General features: G+C 36.3%; 1 protein-coding gene across 1 annotated transcript; it reads right to left on the bottom strand.

The window, feature by feature from the left end:
- Window positions 1-777: 777 nt before the first annotated feature.
- Window positions 778-21,492, bottom strand: dok1b (docking protein 1b). The gene is made up of 5 exons (XM_019102367.2): window positions 21,133-21,492; window positions 10,444-10,737; window positions 9,717-9,807; window positions 6,261-6,433; window positions 778-3,403 (listed from the first exon to the last, which is right to left on the bottom strand). The coding sequence occupies exons 1-5, from the start codon at window positions 21,187-21,189 to the stop codon at window positions 2,294-2,296; spliced, it is 1,725 nt and encodes a 574-aa protein (XP_018957912.1). The 5' UTR covers window positions 21,190-21,492; the 3' UTR covers window positions 778-2,293.
- Between the last annotated feature and the right edge of the window lie 972 nt (window positions 21,493-22,464).

Below are 22,464 nucleotides of genomic sequence, written 5' to 3'. Positions count from 1 at the left end.
TGGATGGGGAAAAATTGAAATTAAAATTTGACTGCATTATATATTTTTTAAAGGAACGACGGTAGCAATCTCAGTTTTTCAAAATCAATATATAACTACATGACCCATACAGTAGATTAACAGTATAATTTATATTTACTATACCTTAATACTGTCTATATCAGGGGTCTCCAACCCTGGTCCTGGAGAGCTACTCTCCTGCAGACTTCAGCTCCAACCCCAATCAAACACACCTGAAGCAGCTAATCAAGATGTTCAGGGATACTTGATAATTACAGACAGGTGTGTTGGAGCAGGGTTGCAACTGAAGTCTGCAGGATGGTAGCTCTCCAGGAGCAGGGTTGGAGATCCCTGGTCTATATCAATCATATTATGAATTACACCAAGAATCAGTAATAAGGGTCGTCAAAAAAAAATTTCAATTAAATATTAAATATTTGTTAATTATGTGCATACTACAACCTTTTTGTTAAAAATTCATTTTATGTGTTTAATAATACACATAGGTGATTAATGCAAAAATGATGTTCAATGATGTGTACTTCAGGTATAGTACAGATTTTATTTTAACCGATGAGATTCTTGTATTTCAATTTTAGTTGAAAGATGTAACGAATGCACTTCCCCATCATTTGCTTCAAACTTCAGAATACAACAGCTCAGTTCTGTTTTCCGTTTGGTTATCCAAGCATCAAGGGGCCAGCGGAACGAAAACATAAACGGAACATTCAAGAAAACAGGAACTAGTACAACATGAGAAGTGCATCCAAACTGAACCAATGTATACCTTTTTTTATTCACATGATGCCAAAACTGAAACTGATAACTTGACCTCCTTAAAACACATACACTATTTAAAGCTTGAGTGGAAACATAGGTCTCTAAATAGGAAGCATCTGTTTAGCATGATGAACCAATTTTACAAAGATTTTTGCTTGTCTCAAACATTTATTCAGTATGTTTGTATCATATCCAACAACAAGAAACTAAATAAACAAATAACTGTCAAACGAAATTAAAAACTATACCAACTGCAAATGACGATGATAAGAAAAGAGGGCAAAATAGGTGTTGTCAGTCCACTTTCTTTTTTAATACCTATGAGTAATCCGCTCTTAAAATTAAACACTGCAACCCAGTATGATGGTAAACTATCCTTTTTAAACAAGTCAGACCTTGGACCAAATGAATGCATTCTTTTGAGATGAAGGACTCTGCTCTGTCAACACATTCACTGCTTTTCTGCTTAAGAGCACTAAGCGTTAAGAAAATAGAGCAGAATGTGATGAATAGATCAGATTTTGGCGGTCCGCTCAAAAGAAAAAAAACTGAAAGAAAAGACTTGGGGAGACTGGAGAGAGGACAAAAGGAAATGAGTGAGAGGGCGAACGAGAAAGAAAACAGGAGAGGGAACAGTCTGTACCTTCACACACTGCCAGGCAGACACATTAACTCAGCCAACATTTAACTCTCATTTGAAGTAAGGCCCCTATTTTACACAGATAGTTAATATTCACTTTGCATCAGGATTATCCCTCAGATGTCAGACACTGTTCAGGACAACAGAGGACTAGATGAATAAGGGACTGAGAGTGAAGGCTCGGGTATTCAGGGTGATTTCATGCCCTCTCAACAAACCAAGTCCAGATTTTTCCTTCGATATGTACTTGTACATTTTTGGAAATGGAAAAGTAAGAATAACTAGAGAATTCTCTTGTACTATAATTTTTATCATCATCATCATCATGTTAAACAACAGCACAGCTGCTGACTCATTCACATACGCACATACTAATAAAACACACACACACACACACACACTCAGAGCAGTGGATTAGTATCCTTTTGCTACAATCCCCATGCAAAATAATTCAAGGTTTGTACGTGCAAAAACTGACCTTTCTGTCTTTGCACTTTAACCATTAAATTGGATCTGGCAGATAACGTTCACACAACAACACTCAAATTCTCCAGGGAGCCGAGTGTTATGACAAGTGCTTTATAATCTCTTCCGATACAAAAGTCACAGACTCAAATTTGCAAAACAGGATTACTTTGCCCAAGAAGTGCAAAAATCTGGCATGTGCCAGTACAAGCCCTTTCAGAGGACATTGTAAAAGTTTTGTACAGTCTTAGCTCTCAATCATTTTGACAGTCAGTGACTTCATGACTGAGGTTTCAATCTGAGCACGGACGCTGAGCACTCCCTTGTTAACCATAAATGCATTTCTTTCAATTAAACATCTAAGCGTTAAGGAAAAGGAGACCAGACTGCCTAAATTGAAAGGTTAGGTCAAATGTCACCCAAGTTGTCATATATGATGTCTGGAGACTGCATGGTAGGATGCCACGCATTTGGAGGCGGCTGATGTCTAGATACTTTACTGTAAAGCTCCGGATTGTTTCCTGCACCAGCACCTCTTATGCCACCTTCCGTGCTGTTATGGTTGTTTCTACTGTTATTGTTGTTCAGGTTAGCACTGCCTTTAAGTTGAGGCAGCGGAGGAGGGTCTTTCTTGGGCAGTGCTACTTTGCCTGGTTTGGGTGCTGTGACAGGTTTGGGGCCTTTTGGTCTGGGCACTGGCAGTGGTTGTTGAGCCGCCTCGTGACCTTGAGGCTCCTCCGTTCCCCTGGTTCTCCAGGGATGCATTTCCAACCGTGCTTCGTCATAAAGCGTGATGATAGGCTGTGCAGATGTGGCACGTCCCTCTGGCTCATCGTAGATGTGCTCTGTTGGACTTCCATCTGCAGGGTGCCTGCTTCGCCCATCGAGTCCCAGTCCCACTGTTCTCTGTACCAAGTCCACACTTATCTGATCATAGATGTCTGTATAGAATGGATCAGGCTTGATGCCTGGGTGGCGGCTACCTCCATCATCACCAGTCGGCCTGAGACGTGGGTTAGGAGTGGGCATGACTTTGATACTGTCCACCGGGTCCGAGTACAAACAGTCTCCTGGACTAGGCGGTGGACGGACCGAGTCAGCAGGCTCCGAGTATAGACTCCCTTGGTCCTCTAACAGATTTTTGGACCCACGTGGCATGGGAGATCGCGGCGGGGTCCCACCAACGGGAGGTGGTGGCTCTGGAAGGCTTCGGCCCTTTAAATTTTTCCCATCATTCTCCTTTCTACCAAAGACACCGTCCGCAGACCCAGGCTTGCTACCACCAGAATCTCCATCTGGTTCACGACTGTTTGCTTCTGAGATGGCAGCACGGATCTGCTGGAGAGCTGGGCAGTCAGAGTCTAATGAATAACTTTGGTGTCGTTCTTCAGCTTGGGCTTTCTGCTCCCTAATGGATTCCTCAACAATGTGGAATATTTCATTTCCCTGCTTTGTCTCAAAGGTGAAGTTCCCTGGCCCAGAGTCACATCTTCGTCCGGCTTCAAAAGAGAACATAACCTGCAGAGAATGTGACAAAGTGTTTGGGATATTTAGTTACTTTCGTTTTATTCACTTATGCACATAGACATTAAACTTGCTTTTTGAATGAACCTTCTTTAAATAAATGTCATCATGTTATCAATATTATTTTAGTATTATTTATATACTATTATAGATTTAATTATATAGATTGTTTTATTATATTTATATACAGTTTTTATATTAATTTTAGTAGTTTTATTAAGTGTTTTTGTTTTATTTATTTATTTTCCAAAATTTAAGTTTTTATTTGTTAAAACATATTTTTAACAATTGGGGGAAAAAGGGACCCAGCACACTGGGCTCATTAATCTTTCCAGTCACATTTTATTTTTGGGGACAAATTCTCACTATTAAATAACTATTAACTACAACTTTTGCCTCAAACTCTTAATTTTCTACTTATTAATAGTCAGTAAGGTAGTTACATTTAGGTATGGGGTAGTATTAAGGGATCTAAAATATGGCCATGCAGAATAAGGAATTAATATATGCTTTTTTAAGTACTAATAATCAGCCATTATTAGGAGTGCTCCAATCAGGATTTTTGAGGCCCAGAAAGCAGTATTTGCCGATCCGATTACCAATACAGATCTTTTTAAAGCCTTCTTTTTTTCATGTAGAATTATTTATAGTGATGATTCAATCAAGATTTTTATACATTTATTCAGGGCCTGAATTTCATTTTTAAAAATGAATTCCCCTCTTAGATGACTCTTGTGAGAGGGTATTTTTTTAATTGGAGGGGGGGATTTTTTAGACATTTTTCAAAAATATATAATTATCTCACCTAAATGTTTGATCATGCACTGCATTTTTGTTTTGACAACCATGCAATTGTGGCACAATAGCTTACACGTAGCACGAGCCTGATTTTGTGAGCTGTATGACCTGTATGTACACCAGGTTAACACATACTCTGTTTGCAGTGCGTATGCAATCCATGTGTGGTACATAAACAGTGCAGAAGCAGCAGGTGCTCACTGTGCTTTCACACAGGAGTATGCAACTGATCCAAGGCTGTTTAACAACACAACATTTATCCATTATTTTGATCCAAAAACATTGTGATTCTTTTTTTACACAGTACACTAATACAATCTTTCATAGACGCATTTAAACGCAATAAATATAAGAAACAAATTATTCATGCTTTTTACTTTTGCATTTAGGCCTACTTCTAGATTGACATATTAAGTTGCTCAAGCAAGTGGCAAAACATTTAAACTAGTTTTCTTACATTATCACACAAATCCAAAATAAAACTTACCATTGACAGAAAGTCAGCTCTACTGCGTTTTCTTTTGCATTTAATTTTTTATTACATGCAATACTGCGCTTCAAAAAGAACTTTGTTTTACTACCTACATGAGTGCTATCTATAATTGCCTTGTTTATCTAAAAGTTCTCTGCTCTTTTCCTTTAAAGCTAGCAAAAGAGCCATAGCCTACGTGTTGACTGTGAAACACAGTAGACTTTAATTATAAGAATTTATTGTGTAATTACTACATTTTCGTCTCAATCCATGTTCATATTTACCACAAACAATGCACTGTTACTTTAATTCAGCGCATGCAGCACAGCAAAAAAATAGACTCTGTGCAGAAATGATCTCTGCACTGCTGCAGACTGCTCCTGGAACACACTGCTGGACCGTAACCGTTTGCAATGTGAACGCTTTATTCCGTTATCATGAACGCGGAACAATAAGCACAGCATACGCACTGCAAACGGAGTAATGTGAACCTGGCCTGCGAGTGCCCGAGCGCTGAATGGTTTAAACACTGGTAAGAATTAAAAAGAAATGCTATTTATAAACTTTAGTAACGATGCAACACTGCCTCGATTGAGTAAGTGACAATTCTTGTGTCAACTGTGCAGCGTGCAGCTCGCTTATAGTGCAGACGCGATGTGATTTGAAGCCATTTGCGCATTTAAGAGAGAAAGAGAGAGCATGTGTGGTGATTCACTCATACTGTTTGTGAAATTATGTCTCACAGAAAGTTTTCAGATTACTTTATAAGTTACTTAATGAAGAAATATGAATTGCACCTCACCTTCAGCATTATAATTATTTTACCCTCGCCGGACAGAGATTGAGACGGTGCCGCAGCATGTTATGCCAAACCTCTCACGGCAGGCATGTCATCAGCTTGAGATCGGTTTTTTGAGATTGACCTTTATAGAGACCGCCGATCAAACATCCCAAAGCGATTATCGGCTGATAGTGATCAGAAGCCGATCAATCAGAGCACCCCTAGCCATTATGCTAGTAATATGCATGCTAATAAGCAACTAGTTAATAGTGAAAATTGGTCCCTCAACTTAAGTGTTACAGTCTTTTTAAACCATCATGACCTGCATTCAGTAGTTATTCACCACATTAGCGCTGCCTTCCACCCACTCATAAAGGAGAGAGGAAGGCCATCTTCCTGTACCAAGGCAGTTTCTATAGTAATGACAGGAAGCAGAGTTGGAAACAACAGTGGCTTAAGTTCCTGTTTTATATGTCAACTGTAGTATGAGGCCAGCTGTTTGCAACTATGTTGGGTTAATGCAAACAGCCTTTAGATTAATTTAGACACACCGTGAGCAGTCTACATTATAAGGAGTGAGTGTCTGTGAGCTACGTATTTACAAAGTCAAGGCTAAGACTGAATGCAGTCAGTGTTGAAGGTCATCCATCACCTGTTACCATCCCACAGAAGAGATTCAGGGGTATTAAATGTCATGCAGTTGATCGTTGTTAGCAATTCACACTGATTTTTATTGGTTTGAAACCTCAGTAGGCTTTAATTGAGGACATTTCAAAAATTTAGAAGTGACTAAAACTCACCCTGTCTCTTCCATAGCGCCTGAGAAGCTTGTAGGGCCATACGAGTAAATCCTTTTTAGTCTTGGGGTCCTTCAGGATAAGGTTGTCCACGTTAGCCCTAAGCCAGTAATTACCAGAGAGACCACAGCGCTCTGATGCTTCTGTCCTTTGGACACTCACCCAAAACTCATTAACTGCAAAACAGAACAGATTCAACTTAAAGTGTGTATATGAAATTCCTTGTTCTGAATCTGGTTCAAGTTTACAGTAATACAACAGGTCAGATAAAATTATTATGTGACTCAATGACAAAAAGAAAAACCATGATAAAGAAAAGTAAATCTCTTTATAAAATCAACTTTACAGCTGCAGTCCGTAAGTCTTGCCTATTTGTTGCCGTCTCTATTTGAAACCTCCAATTGCAGTTATTTGCAGAATTGTCATCTTTACGTGGGTTGTGCGTCAGCATGAATCCTCAGCGTGGATGAATCTAATGTTTTGAGGAGTATGTGTGGCTGTCAGTCACCGCACCAGTTTGGATATTCACTGTACTTCAGAGTCACAGATTCTAGGTCTTGAAAGTATGATCCAAATAAGAATTTAAAAAGTAACATGTCTGCCAATTTTGTTCTGACCAACTGATGTTCTTACTTCAATTAAAATTAATTTATTCAACATCTAAGATTCAACATCTCAAAAGAAAGAAGTTCTTGCTTAGAATCCAGAGTTTAGCTGACTACTATTAGTAGGATGGTGGTAACAAGAAGTAAAACCATGGTCCTCATTATGGTTTTTAAAATAAATAATAAGTAATAATGAACTATAAAATTTGTAGTTAACTAAACACAAAGAAACTACAAAACACGTTCTATAAAATTTAAATATTCCCCAATATGTAATAACAGTAATATTTATAATAAATTGTTTTATTTGTATTATTGTTAATTGTTAACATTGTTAAATTACTATGGTGCTGAATTGATAAGCCTAGTGCCATTTTCCAGTATACCTCATTGTGGCTGTTTTCAGCCAGCATCACTACAGAACCTTTAATGTTCTCATATCACACGACTGTATAACAATTCTGTGTCACATCTGAATAGATCAAGCAACTCGCACTGTTTATCTCTTCTTATAAATCGTGGCAGAAGTGGGAGACTGATCCTGCTCTGCTTTGAGGTGTGGCTGGTGGATGCTTCTGGTAGCGGTACTTTGCGGTTTTGCATGCGCCGTCATTTAAAAACAGCACCTAATATCAGGGAGGTCTCCCTTGTTTCAACGATCGGCCCACTACTCGAATTAGAATGTTCCGGTGCTCCTGATGGCCAGTAGGCGATCACAGGCTCCCCCGACCTCTGGGCCCTCTGCACTCTGTCACCCTTTTCCCCCCACTAGTGACGCCCCTGACTACGGTACAGTACATACAGTATTTAAAAATAAATATAGACATCTAAACCATGAAAGTAAAAATAAACAAACAAGTATGAACATACACATGGCTAACCTACTAATAGAAGTAATCTAACTATACATATTCTTGATAATCTTCTTCTTATAAATACTTTATATACACTTTGGACATATATTTTGGGTTATGCATGTAAAAACAAAAACTTTGTGGTAGAAAGAACAGACTAGATTTAATTATTCTGAAAATGTGATGAGGTGTATCCATTAAATAAAAAGCAAATATATGTTCCTTAGACCTTCAATCCATGTGAGTATACACATAATCATTATTAAAAAATATATATATTTCAAGGAAAAGATTTTTTTTAAATAATCATGATTTCACTTTTGGGGAGTTGCATCACATCTGAACTAATTTTATGGTTTTATTAAAAGGTCAAATCTGATAATTCCAGAGACTTACTGACCTTGTCACAGTCCTCTCTATGATATAATTGACATGTTTTATGTTTGTTTCTGCATGTTGGTTGCCCCACATGACTTTGATTTGGTGTACAAAAGTTTATCAAATATTAATAAAGTATTTGGTCAAAATAAGTATATTAATAAAGATGAAAGAAACAATGCCAAACTATTTTAAAAAGCCTTTTCTTTTATTATTTTAATGAGGCTTTTCTGTAATCATTAAGTAGTGTATTCGAATCATTATGTCACTGCCTTTTATTGATACCAATAGGTTTATCAGTAACTAAAAATAGAGTCAATTTATATGCAGATATATTTTCCCCCAGGTAAGTATTACTTCAAGTAAGTCAAACTCTGTATTTGTATACCGGTTTTCACAATACACACAATTTCAAAGCAGCTTTGTAGAGTTTCATCATTGTCCACATTTAGCAGTTTATATAAACAATATAAACAAGCTGGCAAAATTTGTTCTTTACAATTTATAGCAATTTTGCGTGTGGCTTGTAAGTAAAACTGAAAGTTCTTTGAATCTCAGGAAATTAGCCAACATTGGTCTTTTTCAAATCACATAGGAACAATCCACAATGTAAAAAAAAAAAAAAAGTACAGCCAGGATGTTTTTCATTTGATGGGTCCCGTATGCTATTTCCCTGCTAAGTTCAGCAAGTTCAGATATGCTTCTGCTTATCAGAGACCACAGGCTATGAGTGCCGATTACTCTACTTTCCTCTGCCTTGCAAACTGATAACATACCAAATCAGTTGCTCCACTCTACAGTTGCTCTTGTCTACCTCTGGATTGGCTTTTAAACAAAATACCAACAGACACTGGACAGGGCACCAACAGCCATTACCCATGCGTTATACTGTCATGCCAGAAAATGTCTATGCAAAGGAGATAATTGAGTGCCAAGACTGTATCGTTGCAAGCCCTTTAAATGTCAGCTCCCACACTCTTTGAGGAAGTCAGTGTTGCCCTTACTAAAAACAGAAGTGATCGCAAACTATTTCCCTAGAAACACTGGAGAATGCACAGCAGGAGCAGGAGGTAGTTTGTGAACTGAGTGGACTTAACAGTGACTCCTTGACTGTTTACCAAGCATAGCACTGGATGAAGTGAGTGCCAGCCTTGAAGGAGGGGGCAGGGGAAATGCCTGAGATTTTGCTCCACTTTCTGTCCTCCTCCATTTCATTTGTTAGCCCTTTGCGTCTTTTACTCAGGGACTATTCAAATAAAATGAGTGTGACACAGCCAGCTACGTCTTTCTGGAAACAGCTAAGTATAACCACATTAAAGAGGTCTAATATTTCAGGCATTGTGTCTAACATGAGTAGGGAATTTGCATGCAGTCCATTTGCATCTAACAGAACATTTCTGTCTATTCACTGAGAGCAGTTTGCTGGTCTAGTTGTGCATATAAATTCAGTCTAGCAACCAAAAAGAAACAGAACTGATAGTGGATGTGACGTCAAGTCCTACGCTTTGAGAAACTCACTGTATATTATGAAATGTGCACTTGGAGCTCAAATGAAAGAAACAGCTGGCTTACATAATTTAAACCAGTTGAGTAAATTAATAATGTCACATGTTGCCTCTTACCTTCCTCTCTGGAGAAATAAATGAGATTCTCTGCCATTTGAAGCTTTTGCTGTCCATTTGAGTCAATACTACCAGGAGAACCACTTCCTCCCTTAAAACGATAGAGACAGAGAAAGAAAGTGAGATCGAAAGAGAAAGATGCAAAGTTAGTATATAGGCAGCCGTGTCCTTGCCTTTGGAAATGATCAACATGTCTGGAATGGATTTCTGTGTTTAAGAGCACCTTAAGACATGGTTAAAATGTTTCATTGTCAAATAGTTGAATAGAATTCATCCATGGTTAAGCCTGTAAAACGACAAACTGTCAATCACTGATTTATAGTTTTGTTTTTGTTTTTTTCTAGCTATAAATAATAAAGCTTCTGAGTTTTCAGGGGATATAAAAGTCTTAAAGGTTGAATCACAAGAAGAAATGTCCTGAGCATATAAAACAATAATTAAAAGGCCATTATTAGAATTATTCATACAGTATTTTTATTAAACAGTAATATTTATTTATTTATTGTCTTCCATTATACCTTCAAAATTATCACTGCTAGAAAATTTTATTCCCATTATGTATTTTTATTTATTTATTTATTCTATTAAAATGAGCAAATACTGTTAGGAGCGAATACTAATATAAATTCTTTGAAAAAAGTGTCACATGTCTCTCATTCTTCTCAGTCTGAAGTGTTGACCACATTGAACCTTGAACCATTAAAAGGTCTCCATGATGTTATCTCACCTGAAAAGCAATCTCGCACATCTTCTCCACCCACTCGTTGGTAATATATTTCTCAGCTGCAAAGACGTACGTCTTGTCATTGGTCTCCACACAGAAGGCGGCCATGTTTTCTTTGGGGCAGGTTTCAGTGACAGCAGGAAGTATGCTGATGCATTCTGACAGACGAATGATCTTCTTGTCCATTTTCTTAGTGCTAGGTTTATCATTAGAGCTGCCCGAGCAATCATAAAACTCAAGCCGTGCAATGCCGTTTTGACTCGCTGGGTAGAGTACAAACCAGTTCTTCTTCCATTTCTAAAAAGGAGAGAGGGATAAGAGGAAGTTTTTATCCTTCGATGAAGAACCAGCAGTGTCTTGGGGGAATTCAAGTATTATTCACTTATGGGTCTAAAAATATCTGAAAATACATGCACACAGAACTATTTCTGTTAGTTTGAATCTTAACAGAAACATACACAGAATATAGGCTATGTCAAGTCATGTTGCCTCAGGTTGCTAATCATATTAAAGTCTTCATGAATTGAAAAATCACTCCATCAATTTTCTTTTTCATGTTTTTGAGCCTGCATTCAGACTTCTCACTGCTAATCTTTGTTGGACTTCTCCAACTGGTTATCTTAAAATCGATTTCATGATCACTTTCAAATCTGCCATCCAAATAAACAACCAAAGGACAGAACCAAATCCCCACTCTATTTTTATTTTCTTTTTCAATAATTCATTTCTCTTTGATATACTGTATGTCACAATATGGAAGAAAACTTGTTAGATTGTGACTTTAAAAATGATCAGCTTCCAGGTAGTTGCAAATTATTGTTGACGTCAACACCCCTTAATCAAGGTCATAAAATTTTCATGCAAGATGAGTCCCAAATTTATGTCACTTTCTTTATTTAGCATCTGGATCATAATGCTGAGGTCAACTAGAGGAACTTAACAATGACTTTCAAGCCCCTTCCTCCAGATGGACAGCGAAAAGCGAATTCTGCAGCAAACAAAAGACATCTGTGTCTATGGGTGTGTGTGTGTGAGAGAGGAGGAGTTTGGGTCAGTTCCTCACATTGTTTGTAACGTAACAAGAAAAAATAATGACCTTAAAAATATTTCAAGCTGACTATTGCGACTATTTACTATTGTGATGCAGATTGTTGTTGTATTTACTAATGCCGTGTACTAGTTTTGTGTTCGATACATCGATACGGCGATACGAGTATCATTACAGCTGTCTCTGTATCGATATCATGGCACATGTGCAGCAGTGGACCGCGCTTAATTTGAATGCAAGAACACCGTTTAAAATGGAGTAGAAAAGTGTGAGGTTTCTAAAAAAATTATAAATAGAGCATAATATATAGGCTACAAGCAGTGTTGGGGTAACGCATTACAAATAACGTGAGTTACGTAATCAGATGACTTTTTTCAAGTAACTAGTAAAATAATGCATTACTTTTTAATTTACAAGAAAATATCAGTTACTTTTTCAAATAACTAACACCAGCTACTTTGTTTTCCCATTTATTGACAACAGATTCAATAGTCATCAAAATGAATTTAAACCGTCAAATGCAAACTCAGAATATGTTGCAAACCTGCAATAATTAAATGGTAAATAACACGAATATCCTTTATGTATTTAATCCCATTTTATTAACCAATGTCTTTGCTGCTGACCTTTGATGATTTAGTTCAACCATACTAATAAGCAAAAATGACTTTAGATAAACTAACATTTGTGCTTCTTTCTTTTTGTTGTTGTTTTTTTATTGCTAGAGTGTTGAACCTTCTTTTCCTGCGTTCTACTGTACTCTGCTGCTTTTTCCTTTCACTTTTTGGTGTGAAAGGGCTTTTACATTTGCTAAAAATAGAACTTTTTATATTAAAAACAAACAAGCAAGCCCAGCCCACATTTAAAAAGTAATGCAAAAGTAACACAAAAGTAATGTAACGCAATTACTTTCCATAAAAAGAAACTAAGTAATGTAATTAGTTATTTTTTAGGGAGTTACGCAATATTGTAATCCATTACTTTTAAAAGTAACTTTCCCCAACACTGGCTACAACCAGGTTTAATCTGGCTGCAGAGGAACACAAACCTGGGTTGCCTGATATAAAGAGACATAATCCCTGAAACAGAGCCTCCCAATTTAGCAATACAGAAATATCTGCTAAATGTGTTACTTATCTTTGTCAACCTGGCAACCATTTTCACGTGCGCTCTCTCTCCACTTTAATATTCTATTCTCAGAAAAGTGTAATTCATCAAGTGTTTATTTACGGGAGAGAGAAAGAGAGGCTGTGTATGTATGAATTACCACAGTTTTGCCGTGTTTCTTTATCAAAGGTATACTCCACCCCAAAATAAAAATTTTGTCATTAATTACTTACCCCCATGTCATTCCAAACCCCTAAAAGCTTCGTTTGTCTTCGGAACACAATTTAAGATATTTTGGATGAAAACAGGAGGCTTAAGACTTGTCCCATTGACTGCCAAGTAAATAGCACTGTCAAGGTCCAAAAAAGTATGAAAGACATTGTCAGAACAGTCCATCTGCCATCAGTGGTTCAATCTGAATTTTATGAAGCGACGATAATACATAAATAACGACTTTATTCAACAATTTGTCTCCTCTGTGTCTCTCTGCATCACCGTAGCGCTATTTTGGAGAACATACACTGAACGCAAGAAGCGCACACTCTTCTGTGTCAGCTGCGCTGCACGAATGCGTGGTTTTCGTTCAAATGAAGCGTAAATACACATAGAAAACATAGCCTTGTGTCACGGCTGACACAGAAGAGCATATGACAAAATGATTAATGACAAAATTTTCATTTTGGGGTGGAGTAACCCTTTAACAGTGAAGCTGTGACTTTCATTCCTTTAGAAACAAAACATTGATGTTACCAGCTCCTTGTTGAGAAAGGTAATGTAATTTTTAATGTAAAAAGTGTGTTAATTTGTGCAATGATAATCTACCAGCAATGTTAAGATGATATATATATATATATATATATATATATATATATATATATATATATATATATATATATATATATATATATATATATATATATATATATTAGTATGAGCACATTTATGAGTAAATTTATTAGAACGAGTACATTATTATTTATGGGCTTAAAAACAAGATGCAAACAATCAGAATATTGTACCTGGTGGGGAGTGCCCAATGTAAAAATTAAACATATGCCATTACCTATATTGTACTGTGGTGCAGTTATGGAGGCCCTTCATAATGCAGAGGTAAACTGCCTGTTCTGCCAATAGTTAGAAATGGCCCTATAGTATGAAGTGTTTAATAAATAGCTGTTTTGATAAATTCTGCTGAGGTGAAATTCAGTGCAGTCCCGTATCATGATACATATCGTATGGTGACTTTGCTGGTGACACACAGCCCTACTGTGGACACACTACCAAAGCCAGGCTAATACATGAAAAGGAATAAAGCATTGTGACATCATAAATGGGTCATATTATATATATATATATATATATATATATATATATATATATATATATATATATATATATATATACACACACACACACACACACACACACAGTGCCTTGCGAAAACTCCTCCTTTTTTCACATTTTGTTATGTTCCTGCCTTATGTTGAAATGCTAGAAATAACATTTTTCCCACATCAGTCTACACTCCATACACCATAATGGTAAAGCATAAAACAGGTTTAATGGAAGAAGACTGAAACAACCAGGACTCTTCCTAGAGCTCTTTCATCTGTTCAAACTGAGCAACTGATGGAGAAGGGCTTTGGTTAGTGTGGTGACCAAGAACCTGATGGTCACTCTAGTTTAGCTCCATGATCATATATGCAGATGGGAGAAATCTACAGAAGGACAAACATCACTGCAACACTCCACCGATCTGGGCTTCATGGCGGTGTGACCAGACTCAGTCCTCTCTTCAGGTAAGATACACTTGGAATTTGCAAAAAAGCACCTAAAGGAACCTCAGACTGTGAGAAACAAGATTCTCTGGTCTGATGAACCTCAATTCCAAGCATCATGTTTGAAGGAAATCAGCTCTGCTCATCACCTACAGAGTACCATCCCAAAAGTAAAGTGTGCTGGCAGCAGCCTCATGCTGTGGGGCTGTTTTTCAGCAACAGGGACTGAGGGACTCGTCAGAGTAGAAGAAAAGCTAAATGCACCAAAATATTGAGATAGCCTTAATGAAAACCTAGTCCAGAGCATTCAGAACCTAAGACTGGGCAGAAGGCTCACCTTCCAACAGGACAGTGACCCTAAGCACACAGCAAAAGTCAATTCTAGACAACTCTGTGAATGTCCTTGAGTGGCCCAGCCAGAGCCTGAGCTTGAACCCAATGAAATATTTCTGGAGAAACCTGAAAATGTGCATCTGCCCCCATCCAACCTGACAGATCTTGAGATGAGAAGGTAGAGATGAGGAGAAGAATGGCAGATAATTGCCAAATGCTGATGAGCAAAGCTTGTCGCATCAAACAAAAAAGACTTGAGACTGTAAAGGTGCTTCAGCTAAATATTTAGTTAAGGGTATGAATACTTATGCAATGTACTTATGTCTGTTTTTTTATATTAAATAAATTTAAGAAGTTAAGAAAGTTTTGTTTTTGCTTTGTCAATTATGGTGTATGAAGTGTAGATTGATGTGGACAAAAGTAATTTGAAGAAGTTTATTATAAGGCAGCAACATAAAAAAATGAAGGGGTATGAATACTTTTGCAAGGCACTGTATGTATGATTGACTAAACTGATTGACCGCTCAAGTGTTCAAAGGGAGCATTTGATCACTTTCTGTTTTTACTTCGAATAACAATTTGAATGTTTTTCATTTTATTTTATGTGAGATCCATGTGTAATATCAGTAGAATTTTTACATCAAAAGCAGTCATAATTGAACTGTTTAAAGGGTTTCTCTCCTTTCTGCTATCATTGAGAAACATCTTCACGTATAAAATAAGAATTATTCAAGTTAAACTATTGAAATGTAGTTGTGATTACAGTTGCAATGATTAACTTATTGTGAAAAGTGTGCATTACAGTATGAATACTGAACACTGTAGCCAGTGTTGAACACATGAATGTAATTGCCTGAGTTTTGTTCAACACAAGTTGCTTTCATCATAACCAAAAGTATAAGCAAAATGTACTGTAAATATGAGATCCAGCATGTTGTGTAGACAGATTCGACAATAACTTTTTGGCAAAAGAGCAGAACTTGCACTGAGCTAAAATTATCAATAGCTCATGTGTTTAAAGGGAGCATTCTTTGATCACTTTTCTGTTTTTAATTCAAATAACATTATGAATGTTTTTCATTCTAAAAGGAACAATATGAAGTTGACCGTTCAGACGATGACTTCATTAACTGACACATAACAGAAATAAATGATTGTGCAATAGAACAGCAGACTAGATGATTCCTTAAATATAAAAACAATCATTTACCACAGATCAGGCTTTAGATTTAACATGGTTACTGACATGTTATGGCAATATAGTTATTATATTCCACAACTAAAAACTGCACATTTGGATAACTTAGCGTCTATATCAATTTTTTATTCCAAGTTGTTGTTGGCAGCTTGGTTTCAGTAAAAAATGTTTTTGGACTAACAAGGAAGTTTAATAGTGCAATGACTTTCTAATATTTCAAAAGATCAATGAAGATTTCTCAATTCTCAATCTGAAGGTTTAGTTCACCCCCAAAAAAATATGAAAATCAGCATTTACTTATCCTCATATCATATAAAGTAATCACGCCACTTCAGAGAAGTTGGATAAAACTGCTAGATTCATTTTATGAGCATCAAAGTTTAAGTGGAATGGACTTTAATCTGTAATCTGAAGAACATGAGTTTACAGTAAGCCATTTGCTATGAAACTCTGTTATACTTTCACTTTAATGGCAATCCTACCTCATCACAATTCTATTCACAAGTCTACATTCATCTGTAGTAACTTTCAGCATACTGAATAGGAGTCTTGTTGGGTCATTCAAGCATCCATCTGCCTTAGTCAACCCCTTGTACACAAGACAGTCATAAGAGTTCACCCATCAAGTGAAGGGTTAATGTTCGGCCAATTACCAATTCCAAACAAGAAGCTTAAGATAACACAATACAATAAATCTCAAATGTCTACAATTTAGACAGAATCTAACACCTGACCATTACACAATACCAAAAGCTACTGTAGAGACAGCAGATGTCAATGTGGTATAGAAGATGCATGAGATTACCCAGCATGTGCTGTTTCCTCCACACACTGCAGGTGTTTGTGTTTCTATGTTCCTTTTAAAAACTGCCCCTTTTATCTAACTTGTGCATTCAGTGAGGACTGTACCAACAAGACTAAACAGACATCAATGGATACAAATACAAACCTTGGTTTAACTAAACACTACATAAAATAAATCACATTAGATCCTTAAATCAATGACAAAATGAAATGAATCAATAATAAAATAGGGCTGTGTTATTTAATTACAGAGCACCTTGTATAGCCATATAAGGCAACACTTGAGGAATATACTGTGCAGGATGGAAATTATGCAAATGATCAGAAAGAGAGTGACTGAAAACTTCCTCAAATCTGCATCCAAACGTAATCTGATGAAATGTGTGAGTCTGCTTCTGCTGCACTTTTTAAGAGGCTTCATAATTATGTAAATTATATAATATACAGCTTATATGAAAACATTCTAGCAGTAAAGTACCTTTAACCTGAAAACACTAGCAATTAAAAAACAGTTTCTTGTTGGTAACAGTCTACTTCTTGCAAAGCATACACATGTAAAACAGTAAATGTTAAAAATACGACTATCCTGTTAATATGTAGCCAATGTCACAATAAATGTGAATGATTCAGTAACTTTGCAGTTCATTCTTTAATATATTTATTTTCATACTTGATCCCCAACACTGGCACCAAAATGAATGATCCCTTCAGCAAACATTTAGCCAATACCAAAAAGGTATTCTGACACTTCTGTTCATGAAATCGGAAATGAACATGGACAAAACATCATACTTCCATTGTTGTCCAAAAACAAAGTGTTTGGTGGCTTGACAGGTGCAAGTTAAAAACTTTTAAATTTTTTGTATTTGAGTATGTCTTAGAAAGACAAGTGTGTCTTACAAAAGCAACTTGGAAAAATAGTGAATACCCGTAGACTTAGAAATATTTACTTGAAATAAGTTAACATTTCAACAATTTAACATGCACTGCAACAGTTACACTCTTATTTGCAAGAGCCAACTACCACTACAAGTTACAATTGAAATATTTATTTCTTATATTCTCCAGTTCCAAACGTTCGCTCATGCATTTAACACATCAAATCCTTGAGTTTTTATTTTGGCAGAATATTGGTGAAATGCAAAAACGTAAATGTGAACGTAAATAAAGCAGACCTGGTGCACATTGTGTTCCCAAATACATGCCACACTCATTGGGGTGCATTCTGAACAATAAATGTCTGTCCATCAATCACAAGAGCAATACTGCTGTTAGATAAAGATGTCGAGTTAGATTGTCAAACTAGAGTTGTGTTCTGTCAGTGGATGTAAAGACGCTGCACCTCTAAAAACTTTGCACAGCCTTCATTTCAAGCATATCATTGTTGCTAATAAAATCAGTACATATACCTGTGTACATGCAGCATCTTTCATAAGGCAAGTAACAACAATACTTTTAAAACTATATGCTGAAAATTATGCAAAAACAATTTCCACTCTGAAACCCTGCATTATACAATAGAGCAGCATGCAAGACACATTTCACAAAAATCAAAGTCTAGAAGTAACTACAGTTTGCCCTGTTTATGAAAGATCAGAAATGTGTAAGGTGCTTCCATTAATGCATTCATTAGTGCTTGACATTTCTTGTAAAGTATGTCTTGGATTGAACAGAGTACTCAGTTACTAAATCTCCTTGAGCTGTAGGAAAACGTAAGAGCAAAGGTCAAAGCTTATATCAGCCGTCTTCTCTATACACAAACAAGTCTAAGGACTGGGACAGGGTTTGTCACGATATGTCTCATGTAATGACGCCATGCGGCAGAGCCGATGTTTCAAACATGCAGTGATAGCCTACTGTTTATCTCCAGAGCTATGTGAATGTGTCCAAAAAGGTTAATACTCAATTTAATTTAGTTTCCGGTTTTAACTTTTGGGTTATGAAACGGCTCACACCTTTTTTTGGTAATTTTACACCTTTTAACACGCAGTGCTTAAGGTGTAAGGTATGAAACAATGCAGCATTAAAATGTTACAGAAAGCTGTTTAGCAACAAGCAACCCATTAAAAACTGAAAAATGTGAAAAAAAAAAAAAAAATTTGAAAATGTGTTACACAAAGTGAAAAAGTAACACTATGTTAAGAAGACTTATCTATGACTCATCTACTTAACAGATCTATGCTGTAGCATTTCCATATATGGACAAGCAGTTATTGAAACAGGTTACATGGCAATGGAATATGAAAATAAAAACCTTTTATGCAGGGTTTAACGTGAAATACTGAAACAGGACTCCTCTGGATAAAGTAAAAAGAGAAAACGTTTATTCATGTTTTACATTAAACAACATTTTCATGTTATTTTTTCCTGTTCATCCTTGTCCTTCCAACTTCTCAACTGTTTTGACAGTGTGAGTCACGAACCTACAGCTGTAAAAGTGACATGCTTGTTCCAACCTCCAACAAATCTATCCAAACTTGACTTTCATTACCAAACGAAAACACAACATCAACAATGAAGGGCATGAGGTTTTGATTTCATGATGCCAGGGACTGACACTTGCATGCTTGTGCACAATATAACATCTCTTCTCCTACATCTCTTATTCACTCTGTTGTGTTTGTTATGTTGGTCGTACTTTTATCGGTTTCAGCTGCATGTATAGATGTCACCATTTTTCTTTTAGACCTTCAGCATATCAATTCTCACAGCAGTATGATCCAGTGTGATTTAGCCATCACACTATGAATCTATCATCACCTTCTGAGCCTCTAAAGAAGCATCACCATGCACACAAGATTTTTTTTAGTAATGTGTTATTGTTGACAAGATATTTTGTACTTGCTATTAAACTATGCTAAAACCTTCATACAAGCTTACTGTGCTCCTGATGAATGAATGGCAGCATTAAAGTCCATCAGTGCTCAATTTGAATTTCTGCTGTTGCCTGAGGGTAAAGATATGTAGCTGAACTCATAATTTGCTTACTTCCACATAACAAAGAAGTTTTAGACAGAGGAAGCGAATAATAAATTTATGACAAGCCATTGCTCCAGCAAATGTTTTTGATCCAGCACAGGTCTGACTGAAGACATGTGACTCATATCAATGTCTAAAGAATGACAAAAAAACATGCCTCACATATTCATTCAGAGAGAAAACAAACAGAACCTTTCGTGGTCATGCGTCTGTGATGTAGCATTTTCCACTGCACATGGACAGTCAAGAGAGTGGAAATTATTTAGACACAGCTGGCCGTGTGTATGTGTACTCTTGGTTAGTGGTTAGATATCACTCACGAGAAAGAAAAGGTTGTTTGTCCAGCCTTAATTCTGTGTTAAATCTTATTTAGTTAGTGGCGCAAAAAACACAGAATATGCATGCTGAGAGCTGAAATCTGAATTTACTCCTTCATGTGACCATCTCAAGCTGGACAAGAGGAATAGTCACTATTTCAGTTGTCTTTAATGTTAAGTTTATATTTAGAAACATTAAAATATAAAATTGCGGTCTTTTCTGGTAGATGTTGTAGGTCCTCTTTCTGCCACTCTCTATAGGATTGGATAAATTTGAATTTGTAAATGTAAAAACATAAGTTTACGGCTCAGTGACGTGGTGCTCATTTTTGTCTGGGCCTATAAAGTTACTTAAAATGCATTTAAAACATTTAGTTCACTCTTCGCTATGATGTCTTCATGTTCTTAATTAAAAATCATAAAAAATAAGAAAACCTAATTTTATATATATATATATATATATATAAATCATTTATCTTAATTTAAGATGTGGAATTTTGGGGGGAAAGTGGGAGAGAAATGTTACCTCATGTAATTTGGCATACTTTTTCATTGTATTTCTAATTTTAAAAAATAAACAGTCATGCAGTTAAAAATATTGATATTTGTTTTGATGTCATGTGACAAGAAAAGCTTAAAACACTGAGATCATTAGACCCTGATAAATGGATGTCAAGGTTTTTATTTATTTTCTTTGCCACATATTTTGACCTTTCATAAAAGAAGTCTAATCATACTAATCATAAAAAACTAAAAATCATCTTGATAGTGATGTTTCAGACATATTAACAGATTTAAAAAAATAAATAAAACTCTTAAATTTGTTGGAAAAAAAGACATTTGCGTTGCAGCTTTGCATACTGACGTGCCTATTAAAGGTGCAAGAAAAGTGTCATATTTTATTTATTTATTTTACTTAATGGTTACACAATATGACATTATGAGTCACTAAATTAAATAAGTGAAAAAAGTATAGAACGTTTTTCAAACATGAATACAAAGATTACACATCTAAGAACTTGGCACATGTGTTTAAACTAGTGTTTAGTAAGATTCTCCGGTTTATCATGTCAGACATCTTCATCTGTCATTGCCTCTTCAATCAAACTCTATGCGACAAGCTCTTACCTTTCCAAACTTCTGGTGCTGGACGTACAGTTGTCCCTCCTTAACGTGAGTGTCCATTTTCAAAATACTCTCTCGCTGCACAGCAAGATAAACGATTATTATATATTTCTCACTCTTTCGACTTTTTCCGATGTCCTACCGCGCGAACTTCCGCTTGGCAAACTTTTACTTCAGGGGTGTTTCGACGGGAATTCATTTAAATTATTCTAGAAGTTAAATTAATGTTTGGATGGGGAAAATCTAAATGTTAAAACAAAATGTTTTCATGCCGCTGCTCCTGGATTTTGAGACGCTGTTCTGCTGCCGATCTCTCTCTCTCTCTCTCTCTCTCTCTCTCTCTCTCAATCTCTCTCTCTCCTCGCGATAGAGGAAGCGCGCGCCCACAGCTTTTCCTCCCACCTACTCCTCAGCCCAAACACAGGCAAAGCATGACGCCTGAAACCTTTTCACTTGAAATTATAAAAATTTTTCAAAATCTATGTTGTCATTCCTGTTATAATGTTGTCAGTGAGAAATCACAAGACAGGCGAAGTTACTGTATTTACATCCATGAATTAATTCTGTAATTGCATCAACCATTAGCATTAATTTAGCATTGCAATAAGTATGGTTCTGTTATCGGCAAATGCAGGGTGTCCTGCTGACTTCCATGATTAGTACTTTTATTTTTAGAGGGCTGTTTGGTCTAAGCCTTTGATCCATGTCCTTCATTGGGCTGCTTCTCATAGTTTGCTCACACGTTTGCATACTGTTTTTTCTTTTTTTTTTTTCTTTTCTTTAATTCTCAATCTTGTACTGTACATGTCATGCAAACATGAAAATTAGGTTTTGTGTTCTGAATTAAACATTGCATTGCATAGCACCACATGCAAATTGAGGTGTTAATGTCACTGTGGTAAAATTGTGATAGTTATGGGAGTATGTATAATGGGTTGAAGCAGTAACGTGAGGCTGAAAACATCAGCAAAACCATTTTTATGATGTATAGCTCTTATAAAGTTATTAACCCAGAAAGTAGAATAAACAAGTCAAATGAAATCAAATGCTGTCAATACCTGGATAATTCTAAGAGTGAAGAAGAGAATCAAAAGCATCTGCATTACTACAGTAAAGTTTTCTCTGTGATTCAGAGATTTCTGTAATGCTTTACACAAGCGCATGTCAGCAACTTTTGCGTTTTCATTGTAAAATATTATTTCATCTTCATTAGTAGTGAGAGCATGTGGGTCAGCAGTCACAAATGCAGAGGGAGGCATGAAGTAACACTGCTCACAATGACACATAGGCCTAATGCCAACTTGACTTTCACATTAGACTTTCCTCATTTAAACT

This window comes from Cyprinus carpio, chromosome B7 (genome assembly GCF_018340385.1).
Source record: "Cyprinus carpio isolate SPL01 chromosome B7, ASM1834038v1, whole genome shotgun sequence".
Classification (NCBI taxonomy): Eukaryota; Metazoa; Chordata; class Actinopteri; order Cypriniformes; family Cyprinidae; genus Cyprinus; species Cyprinus carpio.
This window is presented reverse-complemented; position numbering and strand designations above follow the sequence as displayed.